At 42.9% G+C, this 17,065-nt stretch overlaps 1 protein-coding gene across 1 annotated transcript in view; it reads left to right on the top strand.

The window, feature by feature from the left end:
• Positions 1-8,341: 8,341 nt before the first annotated feature.
• fgf24 (fibroblast growth factor 24) overlaps positions 8,342-17,065 on the top strand; it is a 13,590-nt gene continuing 4,866 nt past the window's right edge. The window contains exons 1-3 of the mRNA XM_023393605.2: positions 8,342-9,163; positions 9,349-9,385; positions 14,014-14,191. Of these exons, the coding sequence (XP_023249373.1) occupies positions 9,132-9,163; positions 9,349-9,385; positions 14,014-14,191 (247 nt within the window). The 5' untranslated portion in view covers positions 8,342-9,131. The remainder of the gene's footprint in view (positions 9,164-9,348; positions 9,386-14,013; positions 14,192-17,065) is intronic.

The raw sequence follows: 17,065 nt of genomic DNA, 5'->3' as shown, positions 1-17,065 counted from the left end.
TGTCATCGTCGACCACTCCTGTTGCTGCCGTAAGGGACTCCACGCCAACAGATGTCATTGCGTGCCCAGATGCCCACAACGAAGTGGTGAGTACCGTGTTTATCGTACTTGGTCGGACTGTCAGGCGAAGGTACGAAGACACCCGGAGTCGGTTACCTTGTGGTGATCACAGGCAGGCGTTGAACTTCACTTTATCACCACATCACAGCCTCGCTTCAGTGACTTCACATTTATCTGTTTCACACTCACCTGTCCAACAACAGCCTGAAGCAACGCTTTTACCAGACGTTCGACAGACACGTCTCACTCAAACCATTGCGGTTCAACAAGGTAATTTGTCAGTCCCTAAACTTCAAAAAGCTGATATCTGTGATGACTTCAGCCCCCGAGCTCTGAGAGGCCATTATGCACCTTGCACGTTGTCTCACTTGACATTTCTCCAGTTTCCCCAGAATAATCTCTGCACAGTTTTTAACAAGGTGAAGGCTTCCATTTTTTGTAATTAAAGCAACACCACAACCATCACGATTGACTGGTTTTCTCTCTCTCTGCCAGTGCAACTGTTGTTGTCTGTCTGTTTGTCCACAGGACACAGGATAGATAGGAAGGAAGTGAGTGACTACATAGACATCAAGGCAAGAGAAATGTATTTATAGCCCATCAGGTAAAAAGAGATTCACTACTCTACTTGCCTAACCCTAACCCTATAACCTTAAAACTTGTCCTCACATTGAAATCGAATGATTTACATCACATCCAAAGTCCCCATAATGTAACTGAACAGATTAAGGTCCCCACAACATGGGTAATACCTGGGCCACACACACACATTAACAGGTAGGTGAGGCTTCAGGTCTACAGACAATTATGATTCAAAATGGGGGAAAAAAAGGTTTTTAACAAGAGTACAGAGGAGAGACTTACAACTGACAATTGAAAACATCCCACACTTAATTTGGGTTGAACTAACGCATTACTTGACCTAAAACAACACTTTAACGATGCTCTGGGCTTTAACCTGATTTACGGGTTTAACCGCTTTTATTTTAGATTGACTTCTCCTTTTTTTAAATTTATTTTATATTCTCTTTATTTATCCTGCCAATAAAGACACATAGACACAAATCACCAACAGGCTGAGAAGTGCTCACCAGTCCTGGACCCAACTACCTGGTCGCTCATATCTTGTGTACATATCATTAATGCCACAAACTTAAATTAATCTCTATAAACTCAGCTGAGTGCTTTTTTTGTTCTTTGACAGCTTAATGCATCAGCACTGCCAGGGTCAAGCATGTGATACTCTGAAGATGTCACCACATCCTCGATGTCACGGAAAATAGATTTCGGTCGGTATCAATCTGAGCATCACCAGTAACTAGTAATATGAATATATTGACCAAACTCACAGTAACATCACAGACTGCATCAGTTAATTGAACGTGGAGTCTACAAGTGAAAACACGTATCACTCTAGTGATATCGTTCAGAACAACTCATCTTACAGCAGCAGAGAAAACCTTTCATTTATATGTGTTTTTTCATTTGGTGCATTTGGATTCCTCTTCTTAAGACCTCTGACCCAGATAGAAAGTAATGTTTCAGGGGTTGTAAAAAGACATCACCCTGATTTTCCCTTTTCTTTTTTCCCCTTTTAAAAGCTTCTTGTGGTTTTCAGAGATGGATTTATACCCGCTATAATCATATGAATATTTATGTGCTTATTTACTTGGATAAATGATCCAGAAACACTCCCTGGGTGAAGGTTGGCACCAAAAAGATCCTGTAAGATCTCAGCGCGCTTTGACAGTGAGACGGCATCAATCATAGTTTACTTTATCTCTCATACTGTCTAAATTTAGTGAAAGGTGACGCAATGCATCACATACTTGTTTGAAGGCAACAGCGTAGGCAAGAGCAAAAACAACATCAGCCATATCAAAACTGGATGGGTGTGGAAGGGTCCAGCCTTTTTCTCGGTGGGTGGAGGTACCAGCCTTGCCTTCCCTTTTGTACATCTTACATCTGGAATGGGCACATTTTTTCCCCTCTTTTCCAAATAACATCTGCAGCTAAAAAGCCAGACAGGTAGTTAGAGTTGATTGGTCATGGATGGATTTTCTCTCTCTCTCTTCTCTTTCTATGCTTCTCCCTCTCTCCCACCCTTTTTTTTTTCTTCTTTTTCTTTTTCTATTCTACAAAGCCCAGAGGCTAGTATTTCACTGATTACAGAGTCCCTCCATTTGAATGGTCGTTTGTGTATTGTCAGAACAAAGGGGCGAGCGGCCTCTGAAGAGGTGCTAGACAGGGGAATGGATTGGGCTCAGCGATTAGGATGAGTGGAACTGCAGGTTCAGGCTAGCTTACCAGAGCAGAGACAGATCAAGGAGGGACTCCACTCCAACTGCTGTGGGACCTTTCGTGACTGGGGGAAAAAGAGGACTCGTAGGCAGCAGCTGCACTCCAGCGCAGCATACTCTTGAACTTAAATTGTAAAGGAGAGGATCAGGAGTTTTTATAGTTGACTGATGACTAACGTAGCTCTGGATCTGGGCCGTCAGTCTGTCCCCAAGGTGCAAAGCTGAAACTTGCAGTTAAGGTCAAACGTTAAGTCCGGATTTTTATTGATTTATTTTTTTTTACCCAAAACGTTGAATATTGCCTTGAGCCCACGTTTAAAGCTGCACGTGTAAACCTTAAATAAAAAAGAGGGTCAGCAGTGACACAAAGCATCACCCTGCCTAAATGCGACGCCAGATATTTGTCCTGTTAATGAAGCGGTATTTTCAGGTTTCAGTACTTGCCAGTTAACAGGAAGAGCAAATTAGAAATTGTCTGTAATTTGTTTTCTCTTAATTATATTCGGAAAGGAAACTCTAACTTCTAACGGGATTAAGTTCCCTGGCGATGTTTTTTCTAGTGTAGAAGGTGCTGCGAGCTGGACAGTGAAAAGTGGACTCTCCTGCTTTGTCCCTCATTTGTCAAAAAAGTTGCCTCATGACAGCGACGTGAAAAGTTTCTGATTGTATCTTTAAAAACACAACACACTGCTTTTTGCAAGAGGAAAATCTTTTTCAAATGTGTCTCAAATTTTGATTTAACTTCAAAGGGAGAATAATAGGATTGACTGCAGAGTATTGTAACGATGCTTTTTTTTTTTTAATGACCATTTTCAAAAGTACTTTGCTAGTAATTCCTGAATGCGATCGAGTTACCCAAGATGAGACTGATCTCAAGTACACAACAGACCACTTGCACCTGAGGAAGTGCTCCTCAGACAGCACGGTAATCAGATAAACATTAGCCTGACAGGTTTCGGCTTTGAACACTCACTTAGTACTTCTCACCCCTAACATGAAGGTAATGACTTAAAATCAAAGTCCTCATCAAATTATATGGGTGAGTCCGGGTCACACGCTTGGTGGGCTTCACTTCAGCATCCTTTTGATTCTGAAGCATCACCTTTTCAAAGCTGTTTTCAAGCTGATTTTTAATTTACTTTGGGCCTTTGTGTCGTTAATGAGATCTATAAACTGCCGTCCATCAAGGAGTGAGGATATGCTTAAATACAGAGGGACATGTAGGTGTGTTTAATAACTGCCAAATAGTCACATTTTGTGTGAATGAGTCAAAGCTTTTGGACAGTTTGAGAGTCTCACGGTAATTTTATGCCACATTACAAACAACCAGCCCCTTAATTTGGTAATTATGGCCGTCCAAGAAAACAATTATGGGGTCATTCAATTCCGGGAGGAAAAAAAAAAAAAAAAAAAAAATTAAAGAGCTGACAAAAAAACACTTACATCATTTTACTTTCCAAACTTTCAGCACCAGTCCACCCAGCTCTGAAGGCTTATTATGTCATTAAGGCTCTCATATTGTTCAGCAAAGGTCTGAGAGGAGAAACAAGACTTTCTGATTACCTCTGCTCGTCCAAGGGAGTTGACATTTATCTGTCAAACATGGGCCAAAAACTCAGAACACATGGGGTCTGTCGGCCGATTGTTATTCAATTGTAGCACTGTGACACATTTTGGCAGTTTCTCTCCACTGAGCAACGGCCAAAGAATTCATCCAGGCAAGAGCGGTTCAGTGATGTCTTCAAAATGCATGCAGTCACATAAAGTTATTGCATGTGTTAGCAACTAGCAACAAGACAGCCCTTACTTTTGTTTATGTTTTTGGACAACTTTAGACTCCCTGCTGGACTGCGACGGAGCAAATCATCATTAATGTCAAACAGGCGACTGAAGTTAATGGAAACATTAATATGTTCTGCGTGCACCGCAGTGCTCAGAGATGATTTGTTGAAGAGCGACTCTTTAATTTTCACCCCTCACTCCCCAAGGCCCCCCCCCCCCCCGAGAGTGCCCGCACCCAAATTCTCTGGCCTCTTCCCTTGAAGGCAAAAACCCTAAATGGCCCTTAATGACTCCATGCAAACAACGTGTGACGGGGGACAAATTACTAAAACACTTCCCGCTTTTTTTTTTTTTTTTTTTCCCTCCTCCCTCTCCTTCAGGTGATACTTGAAAGGTCTCGGAGGTAGCTGGCTAGCTGCGCCCCTCCCTCCTCTGGCTCCTCTCTCTGTCACCTTCCACAATGTCAAGGTGTCGCGACCCCGTTGCGACCTGAACCCACGTTAGACGTTGGACTTCGGTAGCCTTCAGAAAAAAAAAAGGGGGGGGGGGGGGCACGGTCGGCGGTGTGAAAAGGGATGTGAGTGTGTGTTTGGAGAGGCGGGGGAGGGGGTCGTCGTATACTAATGGGGTGAGGGTGATTTCAGGGAGATGAGAGGAAGAGGGCCGTCCTGTTTAGGTCTCACAGGCTTGTCGGCCTGTGACTTCTAGATTTTAAAAAGGCTTCTGGGTGGCTCATTTGAGTCGGTGGTCACCCCTCTGCATCAGTCGCCTCACCTTTGGGAATTGAATTGGACACATGCACCCCACTCCCCACCCCCACTCCCCCCAACACACACACCACAACTACCCAGCCCTCCCTCGCGGCCCTGGCACCCCTCCTTTCCTTTAAGTCAATATGTCCGTGTCAGAGATGAAAGTGCAAAGTGGGAGGGACGCGGAGGGGGTCCTGACACTAATGTAGTACACTGGGCTTCACTTACTGATCTGCCAAGTTCTTTTGTCAAGCCTTAAATGCCTGCTAGGGTCCTTTGAACCGCTGAGCGCTTGCCCGCCTTCAGATGCCTCCTCCTTTAGCTTCAATGAGATATCCTCGCTGACATTCCCACAGTCCCGTCGCCGCAGACAGACACGCATAGCTGCATGGACGCGGCGAGGTTCAAATTCAAAGGCTTGAAAAGAGTCCTGGACTCATCTAAATAACATCATTTGCCACGTTGCGGCTCTCGACTTAAAAGTTAAGTTTGTTCTCATGAGAATTGAAACAGAAAAGGCGAATGTGGCTGGAGGGAAGTCACTGAAGGCACCGTTTGAATCTGTGGTTTCAAAGCACTTTCATTGGCTGCCAAGCACAGCAAGCCAGGTAAACTAAGACCTTTAACTTGCTTGCTTGTTTTTCTCACTCCCTCACTCTTGTCAGCTAATCTCTGTGGGTAACCTTATCCCAACTCTTGAGTGGCTCCCCCTCCACCCCAAACCCACCCCACCCTCCTCCCAGCCTCAGAAACCGGACTGAAACAGCTCTCCCCATTCATAAAGCTCACTCTTGTTCTGCTCGACCAGCGGCAGCCTGCATTTGATTAATTCTCGCTGTTTTATCAGGCTATTTTTGAACTTTTTTTGAATAGTGTCAGCTGGCAATTTGTAGCAGCAGCAACTCCTTCGACTGATGTTGTGAAAATGTATTGTTGCCACCTACATCTAGAATCTTTCCCTCCTAAAAGGGTCAATTCACCCAAATCACTAAAAATAATTCCCACTTCTAACTCTGTTTTGTCATGCAGATTGTTTGGATTTTAGTTGCTTGGATTTTGAGTTTTTGCCAGCGCTATTACAATAGAGGCAAATGGCATTTCCTCCGAGCTGCTCAAAGCATTGCAAAATTACATTAAAAAAATTAAACAGCAGAAACAGTTACACCGGACAATCTGCAGAACACACTGTCAACAGTTTTCACTGGAACTACTTTAGTTGTTCCAGTCCCAGAGCCTAATAAACACGAAAGGCACGGCCAGATGACAGTGCTCTATAATTTAGAAAACATATTTTCTTTTATATAATTTGTGTGACTCAATCCTTTAAGCCGGGAACGTGTCCTACAGAGGAGGGAATTTGTTTATGTACCTGTCACTTCGCTCTCGGCGTGTAACAGCTGCACGGGTCGTTTCTCCTGCGGGTTTTGGTGCAGAAAAACTTCAACAGCTTCGAAAATGAAACAGAGACAGATATAGATACACATGAGCGGATCCTAATGAGAGACAGCGCGAGACACAGCCAATCAAGTCCAACAGGGACCTGAGGTTAAATCGCTATGTGTGTAGTTATGACAGAAAAGGTTTTGACTACTTTGCCTTCTTTTGTGTCACATATTATTTTGCGTTGAAGTCTCTCCCTCCGACTCCTGATTGTTTAAGCTGCCAAAGCAACTGGTAATCCAAACAGCTGTGAAAACTCATCAAAATATTGTCTTGTAGGCGTTGCTAATTCCTATACTCTTAAGACACAAAATATGATTAAAAAAAAGTCCCCTAAGAAAGAAAACAGGGGCCTTCCTCTTGTTTCCCCGATATGTTTCCTCCTCCCTGTGACTCACAGGTGGCCACATCCAAGCCCGCCGCTGCTCTCTCCTTTCTCAGTTGCGGATTTATGGCCATGCTCCGAGAAGTTTGTCACAAGCATGTGCTTAAGAGGCGATGAGTGACTCCACAATGCTGGCTCCATCACAGTCGGTGTGGAGATTGTTGTTTATCGTGCCGCTTTCTTTTAAATCAGCTGTCAGGCGCCCCCTTTATTTTTGGACTTCCAGAGAAATCTGAATCGGCGTAGAGCAGCAGCTAATGTGAGCCTCATCTGATCAAACGCACCCTCAGCCTTGTGTTTGTGAAGAAATTACCTTTTGTGGATAATTACTATTTGCTCCATTTTGCTGTGATTTCCCTCCCTAAGGCAGACAAGGCTAAATTAGTCATGCTTTAAATGACATTATACATCAGTTGTGTTACAGGGATTATTAAAGCGCACTGTGGTTGACAGGATCAAGCCTTCTTGTTAGGCAGGCAGCCATGAATCACTGCTTAAACCCACATCAACCCACTTTATCCACATTCGTACGCACAGAAAAAAAAAAGAAGAAAGATAAAGGCTGTGTGTTTCTGCTTGTGCTTATAAACCATAAACACTAAATAAAAGCCTTGAATTCATGTTTTTCCCTGTAATATAATTGATTTTTGTTTATTTTGTGTCTGTTTGCCTTATGTTGATCAGGAGCTGCAGCTCTTAGTCAAACACTCTTCTTCTCATTCCCCACTCACCTCACCACAGGAGGCCCTTTGAAATCCCCAACATGGGAAGTTATGTATGTAATCATTTTGAATCATTTTGAATATCAATGGGGCAGGAATGCCGAGGATCCAGTTTTAATGGGACAATAAAGGCGAACCACAAAGGTTTTCTTTTCTTTTTTTTTTTTTTATAATGGCAGCAGGGATGTGGGCTCACTTTACTGCTGCCAGCTCTGAAGCGCTCGTAAACACATTCACACCTCTCTTTCATTTAAATGCGGGATAAGTTATAGCACATTATTGAAAAAAAAAAAAAAAAAAAAAAAAAAATCGAGGTCGACAACAACCTGCATTTGAATGGGTGTCTGGAAGAGCCGGGGCCAATCCACAAACCAGGAGCAGTTTAACAAGCACAGAGAGGGAAGCAGTTTCTGTAGCAGCTACAACAGCAACTCGGTTTATTTGTCACTGACGGTAACAATGTAAAAATAATATTATAATAACATAATAATAATAATAAATAGGCCCTTTTGTAAATCATATAAAAGTAAAACGTGAAATTAAATGAAAACTTGGTCCAATCAAACTGATAAATGAATAAATAAACAAAATATAGTTCATATCCAATTAGATGCAGGTCATTTAAATCAGGTTGCCATGTCCGTATCAATTAAATCCTCTCACAAACTTGAAAAATTACAACTGGAAAGAAACAAACACAAAAAAAACCCCCAAAAAAACCAAAGCAAAAGTCTCTTCATCTCCTTGTTCTACTTCTGCTCTGCGCTGCGCTTTGCCCACCGAGAGGAAAAAACCCTCTCCAAGCTGATGGTCTCTCCAAGATTACCCTATCAGGTGCAAACCGCTGACATGTTTCCACCCACCAACAACAAAAAAGCCTCTCTGTGCCCAAATCTCAAGCCACAGACGCACAAACACCACTGACAGGCACTGCTGCGCCATCATCAGCCCCCAAAAAGCCTCTCCAGGGATCCGCTGCCGCTGCTGCCACTGCGATTTCCACACAAAAACACAACTTTTTTTTTTTTTTTTTTGTGTATGCTTGGATAAGTTTGTTTGCCCACTTTTTTAGCGACTTGTTTTTTCTTTTTCTTTTTCTTTTTTCGGTGGAAGGGCGTTTTTATTATCCACCGCTGTTATTTTTTTTCTCCTCCGCAGCACTTGGTAGAATAAAATGACCCATGCAAGGTGTGTGAATCCCCCGCAGGTACGGACGGAGCTGAGGAGCCTGTGATCTCTGGAGCAGCAGGATTGGGATTGTGGGACAGCTCGCTCAGGCTGTAGGTGCAAAACTCGAAGGATATTCTTTTTAAACGAGGAGATTTTTTTTTTTTTTGGAGAGGTCGAACACTGAATCCTTTGCACGCTTGGCACCGATTTACGGAGACGTTGCGGGATTTCGAGGAGCTGAGAAAAATAATCTTCTGGATAATTCACCCCCCCCCACCTCCCCCCACCCCCAACAAGGAAGCACCTAATGTTGCACTCCGTGACTCTGCTACTGCTCTCCGGCGATCTATCCTTACACTGGGATTCAATCTCCTACTTACCCCCGGAGGTGTGTGCGTAAAGGACGCGCAAGAGGAGCGAAAGCGAGAGACAAGAGAGAGGGGGGCGATTTCGCCAACCTTTCCTGGGGCCCTAAATCTGTGGAAGCAGGTGTATTTCAGGTGTATTTCTGCAAGTCAAGATGTCTCTGCTGCCTTCGAGGTTCATATACCTGTAAGTGTTCCACATCCCCGTTTTCATTTTGCACATAGAAATCCATGCATTCTTACCAATAGAAGTCGCCAAAAGCTTCATATTTGCGCTTTGCTGTCATTCAGGTAGGCTGCGTTTATACTTCATGTAATTGCCTGTGTGATTCACTCCCCTCCTCCCTTCTCTCGTCTTCTCTCTCCACTTAGGTGTTTACATTTTCTGGTACTCTATTTCCAGCTACAGGTATGTTTACGCCTTCGTTCAACTCCTTTTTTTGTGTGTGTGTGTGTATGTGTGTCTGTATATGTGTGTGTTTGCATGTCTGTGCAGCTTCTCAGTGTCAATAATGCTGATGATGGGGCGCTATAGGTTATTTTCAGGATAGCCTCTAAAATAGTTAAAGGAGCTGTTTTAATTAAATCCACATTAAATCGGCTTCTGAAGGAAAACAAACTCGGTCCATACTTTTCGAGAATAGGCTTATTACGCCAAAATAAATGAAAAATATCAAACAAGGATCAAACAAATAAAAGGGGTGATAACAAAGTGCAACAGATTTACTGAAGAGACAGAAGATTAGAGTAAAATTATACTGATATACAATGAAAAAGTGCTATAAATGTAACGTAGCTCATTGAATACTCTGAAGACACTACAGCTCCCAGCATCAATACTACAGCGGCGTTGCTGAGGCATGATAGAGGAGATAAAAATAGAGCCTAATTATTGCAATGAGATCCGTATAAAATAGTCAATGAAGACAGACTAACACTACATCGTGATGAAGAAGCGTAATAAACAATTCGGGCATTTGGAAAAACGACAATCTGAAGCGTATCGGCTGTTTTGCATCAGGATTAATCGCCTAAAATCTGCAATTAACACAATCAAACAAACAAACAAAAAAAAATGAAAATTCAAACCTGTTGTTTTTAATCTGGAGTTCAAGTAGCAGTTTCACTATTTTACAGCAGAATTGTGTAATAGATATTTTGATCCCCGGGGTTAAAAGTTGTTCTCTGAACAGATGGGCTCGTTTGGCGCTTGTTGCCTCGGTTTTTTTTTTTTTTTTATTAGTTGCGTCTCACTTTGAACAGTAATGATTTGCAGGCATCCACTCACCTAATTGACTGAGCGAGAAGATGCGGAGAGCACGCTCCTTCACTCATAAAGCTATCTGATCGCTTTATTGCTATGACGTGTGTGATCATAATATTCCACGTGCTTGTTGTTTTAAATTAATTTCTCAGCGTTATGATCCGAGACGTTAAAACACGATAGTAAAAAAGAAAGTTGGTCAGGCATCATTTCTCAGCCGTTTCTTCCCACATCAGCATCTCACAGTTGGTAACATTTTAATTGTAGTAGTTTTATGTAATTATGTCTTTAACAGGTCACAAAAAAGATTTTTTATTTTTTTGTCCGAGAACACTGAATCATACCAAGATGGGGAGTTGGGATTTGACCTTTTGGGGCAAATAAAACTCTGTGTAAACTGTGTCAAATACATTTGATCAGTTACACAGTTCTATTTGTTTCTTTCTCTTTTCACTTAGTGCACATATAGGGAACTGTTAGCTAAAATAACTGAAATACATCTGTAGGATTCTCCAGAATTGTAAAGGAAGTGTCTCAGAAATAAAAAAAACAACAAAAAACAACCCAAACCTAAAAAACTGGAAAATGCAATGTTATATAAGTCTATGTGCTGTGATTATTCCAACAGAGCTGGCACAGACAAAGCTATAGTGTCGACTGACCACTCCTCACATGTAAGACATAGTCCCAGCAGAAGTATGAGGTGGACTGATGAATGATATTTCCAGTTTTTGCTTGTTATAATTTGTGATTTGGGTGTTTATTTTGCTTCAGAAAAAGTCAGATTATAGACAAAGGCATTTGTAAAACAAAGAAAGTGCATTGTGACCTAATAATCAAGCTAAAAAATAAGAATAAAAATGCAGGAATAGCCCTTTATCTTCCTGTCAGGTTGCCTCTCCATGTCACTGTTAATAGTTAATGGCTCTGAGGTTGTGACTGTACAAGGAACAAAACAAAAGAATAACCACAGTTGGATGTTAACTTCGAATGCACTGCCAACATGTGCGTCTTTTCCCTATTTGTGTGTCTGTCTGACCCCGTCTGTGTGTGTGTGTGTGTGTGTGTGTGTGTGTGTCAAGCAGATAAAAACGGTGTATCTTAGATGGAGGCGACAACTAAGCTTCCTCGGTGAAGATGAGCACCAGACTTTTTGAAGTTTCAACCATATCCGTTTTCATGCTATGTCTTTGAAGAAAGGAGACGGCGTGATAAAAAACTTTTGTCGCTGGTTTGTTCACCTCAACCATGTGCTTAGGCTTGCCTTTCCCCCTCGACGCGAAATGCAACTGTCTACCAAACACACTTTTATGTTTGTTTAGAGATGGGGGAGATTTGGGATAAATCCCTCAGCAGCCCAGTTAGGCCATGTTTTGTTGTGTGTTTGCTCGTCAGCTTTGAGGTTCATTTCGAGAGAGAGAGAGTTGACAACATGATGATGCCAGTGTTTGACTTTTTAAGTGGATGCGTTATTTTCAACACACTAGTGTCTTGTCTGGGGTGAACACTTTGCTGGTGCACACATGTTTAATTTTAAATCGGCGTGTATTTTTTTTTTTAGTGGTAATCCAGCTTCTTTCTTTTATAGCAACATCTTTGGATTTGCATTTTGTCATACAGTTTGACTGTTACTGTAACGTCCTGTTCCTTGAATAAAAAGTCCTTTAGGAGGACGGCTGCTCGTGCGAACAGCTCTGCTTTAAAATGAAACACCTACTAAACACAGACTGTGTAAGACAGCAAACAAATCTGTCACAGACGTGTGTGTTGGACATGACAAATGCTTGTCTAGAATTACATCGATTGCACGGGGTTACTATCAGTCCCCTGATCTGACTCGAACGTGCCTCGTCGTGCAGCAAAACTGTCTGTGTCTTGGTTGAGTCCCGGTCCTGGTTGGGTTTAGACGATTGACGAACCGGTTGAGGGCGACGGTAGTTCTCCAGAGAGTTGTAGCCTTGATTCATTTTGTTGTCATATTATGTCAGCTGTAGTATTCAATGTATTGTGCTGCATGTTAGAGTAAATGTGACCTGTTGGACTAGGAACTCTGGGAGAAAATTTCAGTTAAGCTAAAGTTGACACCTCTTTTCTTGGAAAAAAGAGAAATTATTATGAGAGAAACCCATAATCTGCTGTTCCCAAGAAATATTGGCCATAAAAACGATTTCCCAAATAATAAATCCCGTTAAGCAGGTAGAAAAAACGTCGACATTTTAAAGTTCCCAACAGGTTGTGAATGCCTTGAAGTTAACGCCGCAAATTTGTTGCATCAGTAGGTAATGCATTTTGATACCCGGCCTCTCATTTTCAACACTGCCTGGTGCCAAAAGTAACATTACGGGGCGTGTTTCCTAAACGTCAAGATACAGAAGCTGTGTCCCAGTTCAGGGGCTGGATTCTCCGAGGTCCACATTTCTGGACCGAATACGTCATAACAAGGCAAAGGCTCTTCCAAATGTGGCTGAGAAACGCTGCCTAATGCCGTGTCTGACAGTCTATTGGGCATTTGAGGGACAAAGGCTTTTTTGGAGTAAACTTTTTTGACTCAACAACTTTGCAGGTTGATGCTTGAACACGTCATTAGCTTTGGTTTCTTGTGAGGCGAAAACCGCCTCATTCGGAGGGAAAGCATAGGTCCGACCCATTCCTCGGGTTTTCTGAAGGACGCACCTTCGTTGACCATGTCCTTCACAGGGTTGACACTTTGTTCAGAGGAACCACGTCAGGAGCCTCGCCAGGATTTGCCCTCAGATTTGCAAAAGTTTATTTTTCCTCTTTGAGATTAAGTTTTCTTCTACCGTGGCCGAGATTTCCCATCATGTTCGCTACATGTAATTAATTTACTGGAGTTAGAATAACAAGGACTCGGGGTATGTAATGTGTATATAATTAGCCACCTGAGAACAGCCACATAAAAAGCCATTACTGTGCAATTACCACACCATACAGCTGGGGAAATGGGATCTTGGCGTGAACAGAGATTCCAGGGCTTCTGAAAGTATACCTTTCCTCTCGCTCTTCCACATGTTGGGTGACACAGTTGCTTTTCTGACGTGCCGATGGAGTCGGCGATTTCCGCAGGTTTTTATGTCAGGTCTAAGGTGACTCGTAAACATTCGGCTAGTGGATTCTCAAAGGCAGATTGGTACAATTTAATCTAAAAAATTCCTTCTACATGAGTGTTTTTGTGGCTCAAGGTGCCTCTTGCCATCTCGGTCTTGTCTTCCGCCTGCTGCGTTTCCTAATTTATGGACCCTGCTTCGCCTGCAGGCAGATATTTGTTTGATGATAGTGCAACAGGTCTGGATGCTTCAGGTGTATAATTGCTAGTGGCTTGCTTGCTTGTGGAAATGGAGCACAGGTTTCTCAATATCGCCCGGGGCACATAGTATACTGCTCTCTCAATAGAAAGCAACAGAAGGCTGCACCATAGACTTTACACTTGTTCTGTGGGATTTATACTTCATTAACACATCTTGGAGGATAACTAGGAGCTTGTAAATGCAACACATATAAAATGTGGCAGTTGAAAGCGAGGAAAGAAACACTAAAATGCCACAGTCATAATTTCCAGGTTGTTGTCTCAGTTTTTAGCCCCTGAAGCACCAATTTTTTTTGACACAGCCCATAAAAGCAGCAGCACACATTACTATCAACACCTGTGTCGTGACGGTCTCTCACTGTCTCTCCTTCTCTCTGTGTTTCTTCATCTTCTGTCTCTCTCTCTCTCTATCTCTCTCTGCTTCCTCCTGTCTCACACCACCGTGCAGGAGTCCCAGCAGAGCTCTGCTGATTTCAGGTTTTACATCGAGAACCACACCAGGAACCCGGACGACCTGAGCCGGAAGCAGGTCCGGATCTACCAGCTGTACAGCAGAACCACGGGGAAGCACGTCCAGATCCTGGGGAAGAAAGTCAACGCCAACGGAGATGATGGGGGCAAGTATGGTATGGGAGAACTCCTGTGCATCTCACCTGACACTTTAGCTAGTCTGTTAAAAACAGGATGAGAAATCACCACCAGCTACCAGCTGAGCTTCTGATGCTTCTTGAGGTTTATTCTCACTCCTCCAGCCACTCTGGGCTGTTTACTACCCATTGTTTGGAGGTGGTTTTCCATGCTCTGTGTTTGGCTCGGGCAGGAGTGGATGGTGACTTTTGGAAGCCACCAACTACTGGTTGGGGTGGATGAAAACATGTTGAAATTGCTGACCTTGCAGAGGATGTTTACTACAGTGTTTGGGTATCCAGAGCAAGTCTATTTTTCATCTTGATGGATTTATAGGCCCACAATGTGAATTTTTGTCAGAATACCTAATATGGACCAAAACCGACTTGTTGGTTTGACTTTCTGCAAAATATTCTCCTTTGTTGCTGTTTGAGTTTGAGATTATGAAATTACTTTAAGGCCATTTAGGATGCAATCCTGTGGCATTATGAGGTATTATTGTGAGTAATGAACCTGTGATTGTCCATGTTAGCAAATGCAAATCAGTGAAATTGTATTGTCCTTGAAAGGGCAAGAGAAATTTGCTTCACCACACAGTGGTTTGCGATGGGCAACCATAGAGATTTGGTACAATCTAGCAGTGTGAACATACCCTGTGTCAGCTGTGAGATATTAAGCATAAAGATGACAAAAAGTGTTTGTTTTTTTAAATCATTGAATTGAGTATTTTCAGACACAATGTCATACCTCTGCCAACCTCTTCACTTTCTGTGCAGACTTGTTCACCGTTTCAGATCAGAACAAAAGGCAGATGAGTAAATTGACGGTCACTGAGGCCGTCTTTGATGCAGTGGCACAAACACGAGGCGGAAGAATTTGTGTTGTGCCTTCCTGCAGATATTTTGCTTATAACAGCTGACTCACGGCTCTAAAATTGCTGGTCTTGAATGCCTCTGAGTGAGTGTGTTCAGTCACAGATGCGCCGAGGCGAAGTTTCCTCACTGCTTGTTAGAGCTTGAGTGGAAGCAGATCCAATTTTTCCCATGAGGCCTTGCCAAATCTAACCTCCGCCCCTCCTCCCGTCCCCCATCTCCTCCTCCTCCTCCTCCTCCTCCCCATCCAGCTGCAGTACCTGGCACCTGTGAACTCCTTTGCACTCACTAATAATGCACAGGAAGATACTCTCCTTGTTCTAATCCACTCTCATTCGCTGTGGCTCCGTGAAGAAGTCCCACAAAAACCACCACAGGAAATATATATCGCTTGAAGTCCATATCTGTGCAGCTAAGGTGGAGGAGTGGGGGGGGGCATAGGTATTAGCATAGCATATTCAACTAGAACAATCCTTTTCCAGAACAATCCGTAGTAACCGATGCCTGTTGTCCACTCGGAGCAGGTGCTGGGTCACCGCAGAGGCTTTTAAACTGATAAAAGTTGCAATCTGGAATTAAAGCAGGAGTTTTTTTCAACGTTTTTTCACAGGTGACCCCGCAGTCAGGTCGCTAAACGCTCCCGTGGCCCCCCCACATTGTTCATACTGCACCGATGCACAAATTGGAAAACACTGGCTCGAAAGGAGAAGAAATGGAGCTTCATAAAACCACAGTCAGGCTGCAGTGAACATTAACACCGTACAAAGTAGATCAAGTATTCTATGGTCAGATTTAAAAATATACCCAGAATACCCAAAGTTAATATACAGAAAATGACAATGATCACTCACAGACTCACATATATTATCTCAAGCATTGTGTTTTAATCAAATAAATTCATCCTTGTTCATATTTCAGACTCTATTATTGTTATTTCATCATCACCACAGGGCGTCCGCTAAGATTCCTGCACTCAAACAGCTTCCGAGAGATTACCGAAGTGTAGTGTTCGTACATTTACAGATTTTTAAATTCGTGGATTATGTGGATTATGGTTTTGAAGTGCTTACACTGTAAATAAAAGTAACCACATTCCCTCCTTTGTAAACTAAATGCCACTTGTTAGCGGTATTGATGACAGCGTGATTCCCCTCAGTGTTTGTGTTTGAATGGAGCTATGACTCAAGGATTTAATTAAGTTTTGCCGAAGCCTGCAGCTGCCAGACTGCTGGTTGTCAAAGATCAAACCATCAGTGGTTTACTCTGAGAGAAGTGAAGATAGGGTTTGGCCGGGGTCACGGACAGAGGACAACTCACAGCAGGGAGGGGAAATATTGTTTTATCTGATGCTCTGGGTCGAAGCTTCATACCTGAGGTTGAATTTTTGGGTCTTTATGCGAAACCCACTCAGAGTGAGACGGCCAAAGTTTTGTCAAATGACTCCTGAGTTGATTTGCAGACTGGAATTATCACTTAAAATATCATTAACTTCATGGGAAAACCAGTGTTGTTGGATGGTTTTTCCTCCCAAAAAAAAAAAAAAAGGTTCAGACAGATCTTTCCGGCGATAAAGTCAGAAATGTGGCTCTTCTGTTCCCAAATAAGACGTATGAACAAAGAAACTAGAGGAGGAATACCTTCTCTCTTTCCTCAGCTTCACCTTTAAAACAGGTTTTCTACTTCCAAGGTTGGATTTTAGGGTTGTGGGGGGAGGAGGAGGAGGAGGAGGAGGAGGAGGAGGGGAGTTACTTCTTGCCCCCGAGCCCATCCCATCCCCTTCGTCTATTCTTCCTCTGCTCCCTTGAGTGCTACTGAATGGCCCTGTGTGTTAAACAAATGGATCATCTTAACTTTTTGATTGAGTGAGCACAGACTAAAGGGAACTTGAAACCTAATCCTGAGGGGCACATAACCGCTCCACAAACGTTTTGGCAGATCTCCTTGCTGGTCGAGGGGCGAGCAGAGACAAAGGTGACCTCGCAGGGGTTAACGTTTGGGTCC

This window comes from Seriola lalandi, unplaced genomic scaffold (genome assembly GCF_002814215.2).
Source record: "Seriola lalandi dorsalis isolate HSWRI2012SDOR001 ecotype SW California unplaced genomic scaffold, Sedor1 jcf7180002054940, whole genome shotgun sequence".
Lineage (NCBI taxonomy): Eukaryota > Metazoa > Chordata > Actinopteri > Carangiformes > Carangidae > Seriola > Seriola lalandi.
Note: the sequence above shows the minus strand (reverse complement) of the source record. Positions and strands in the feature narration are given on the sequence as shown.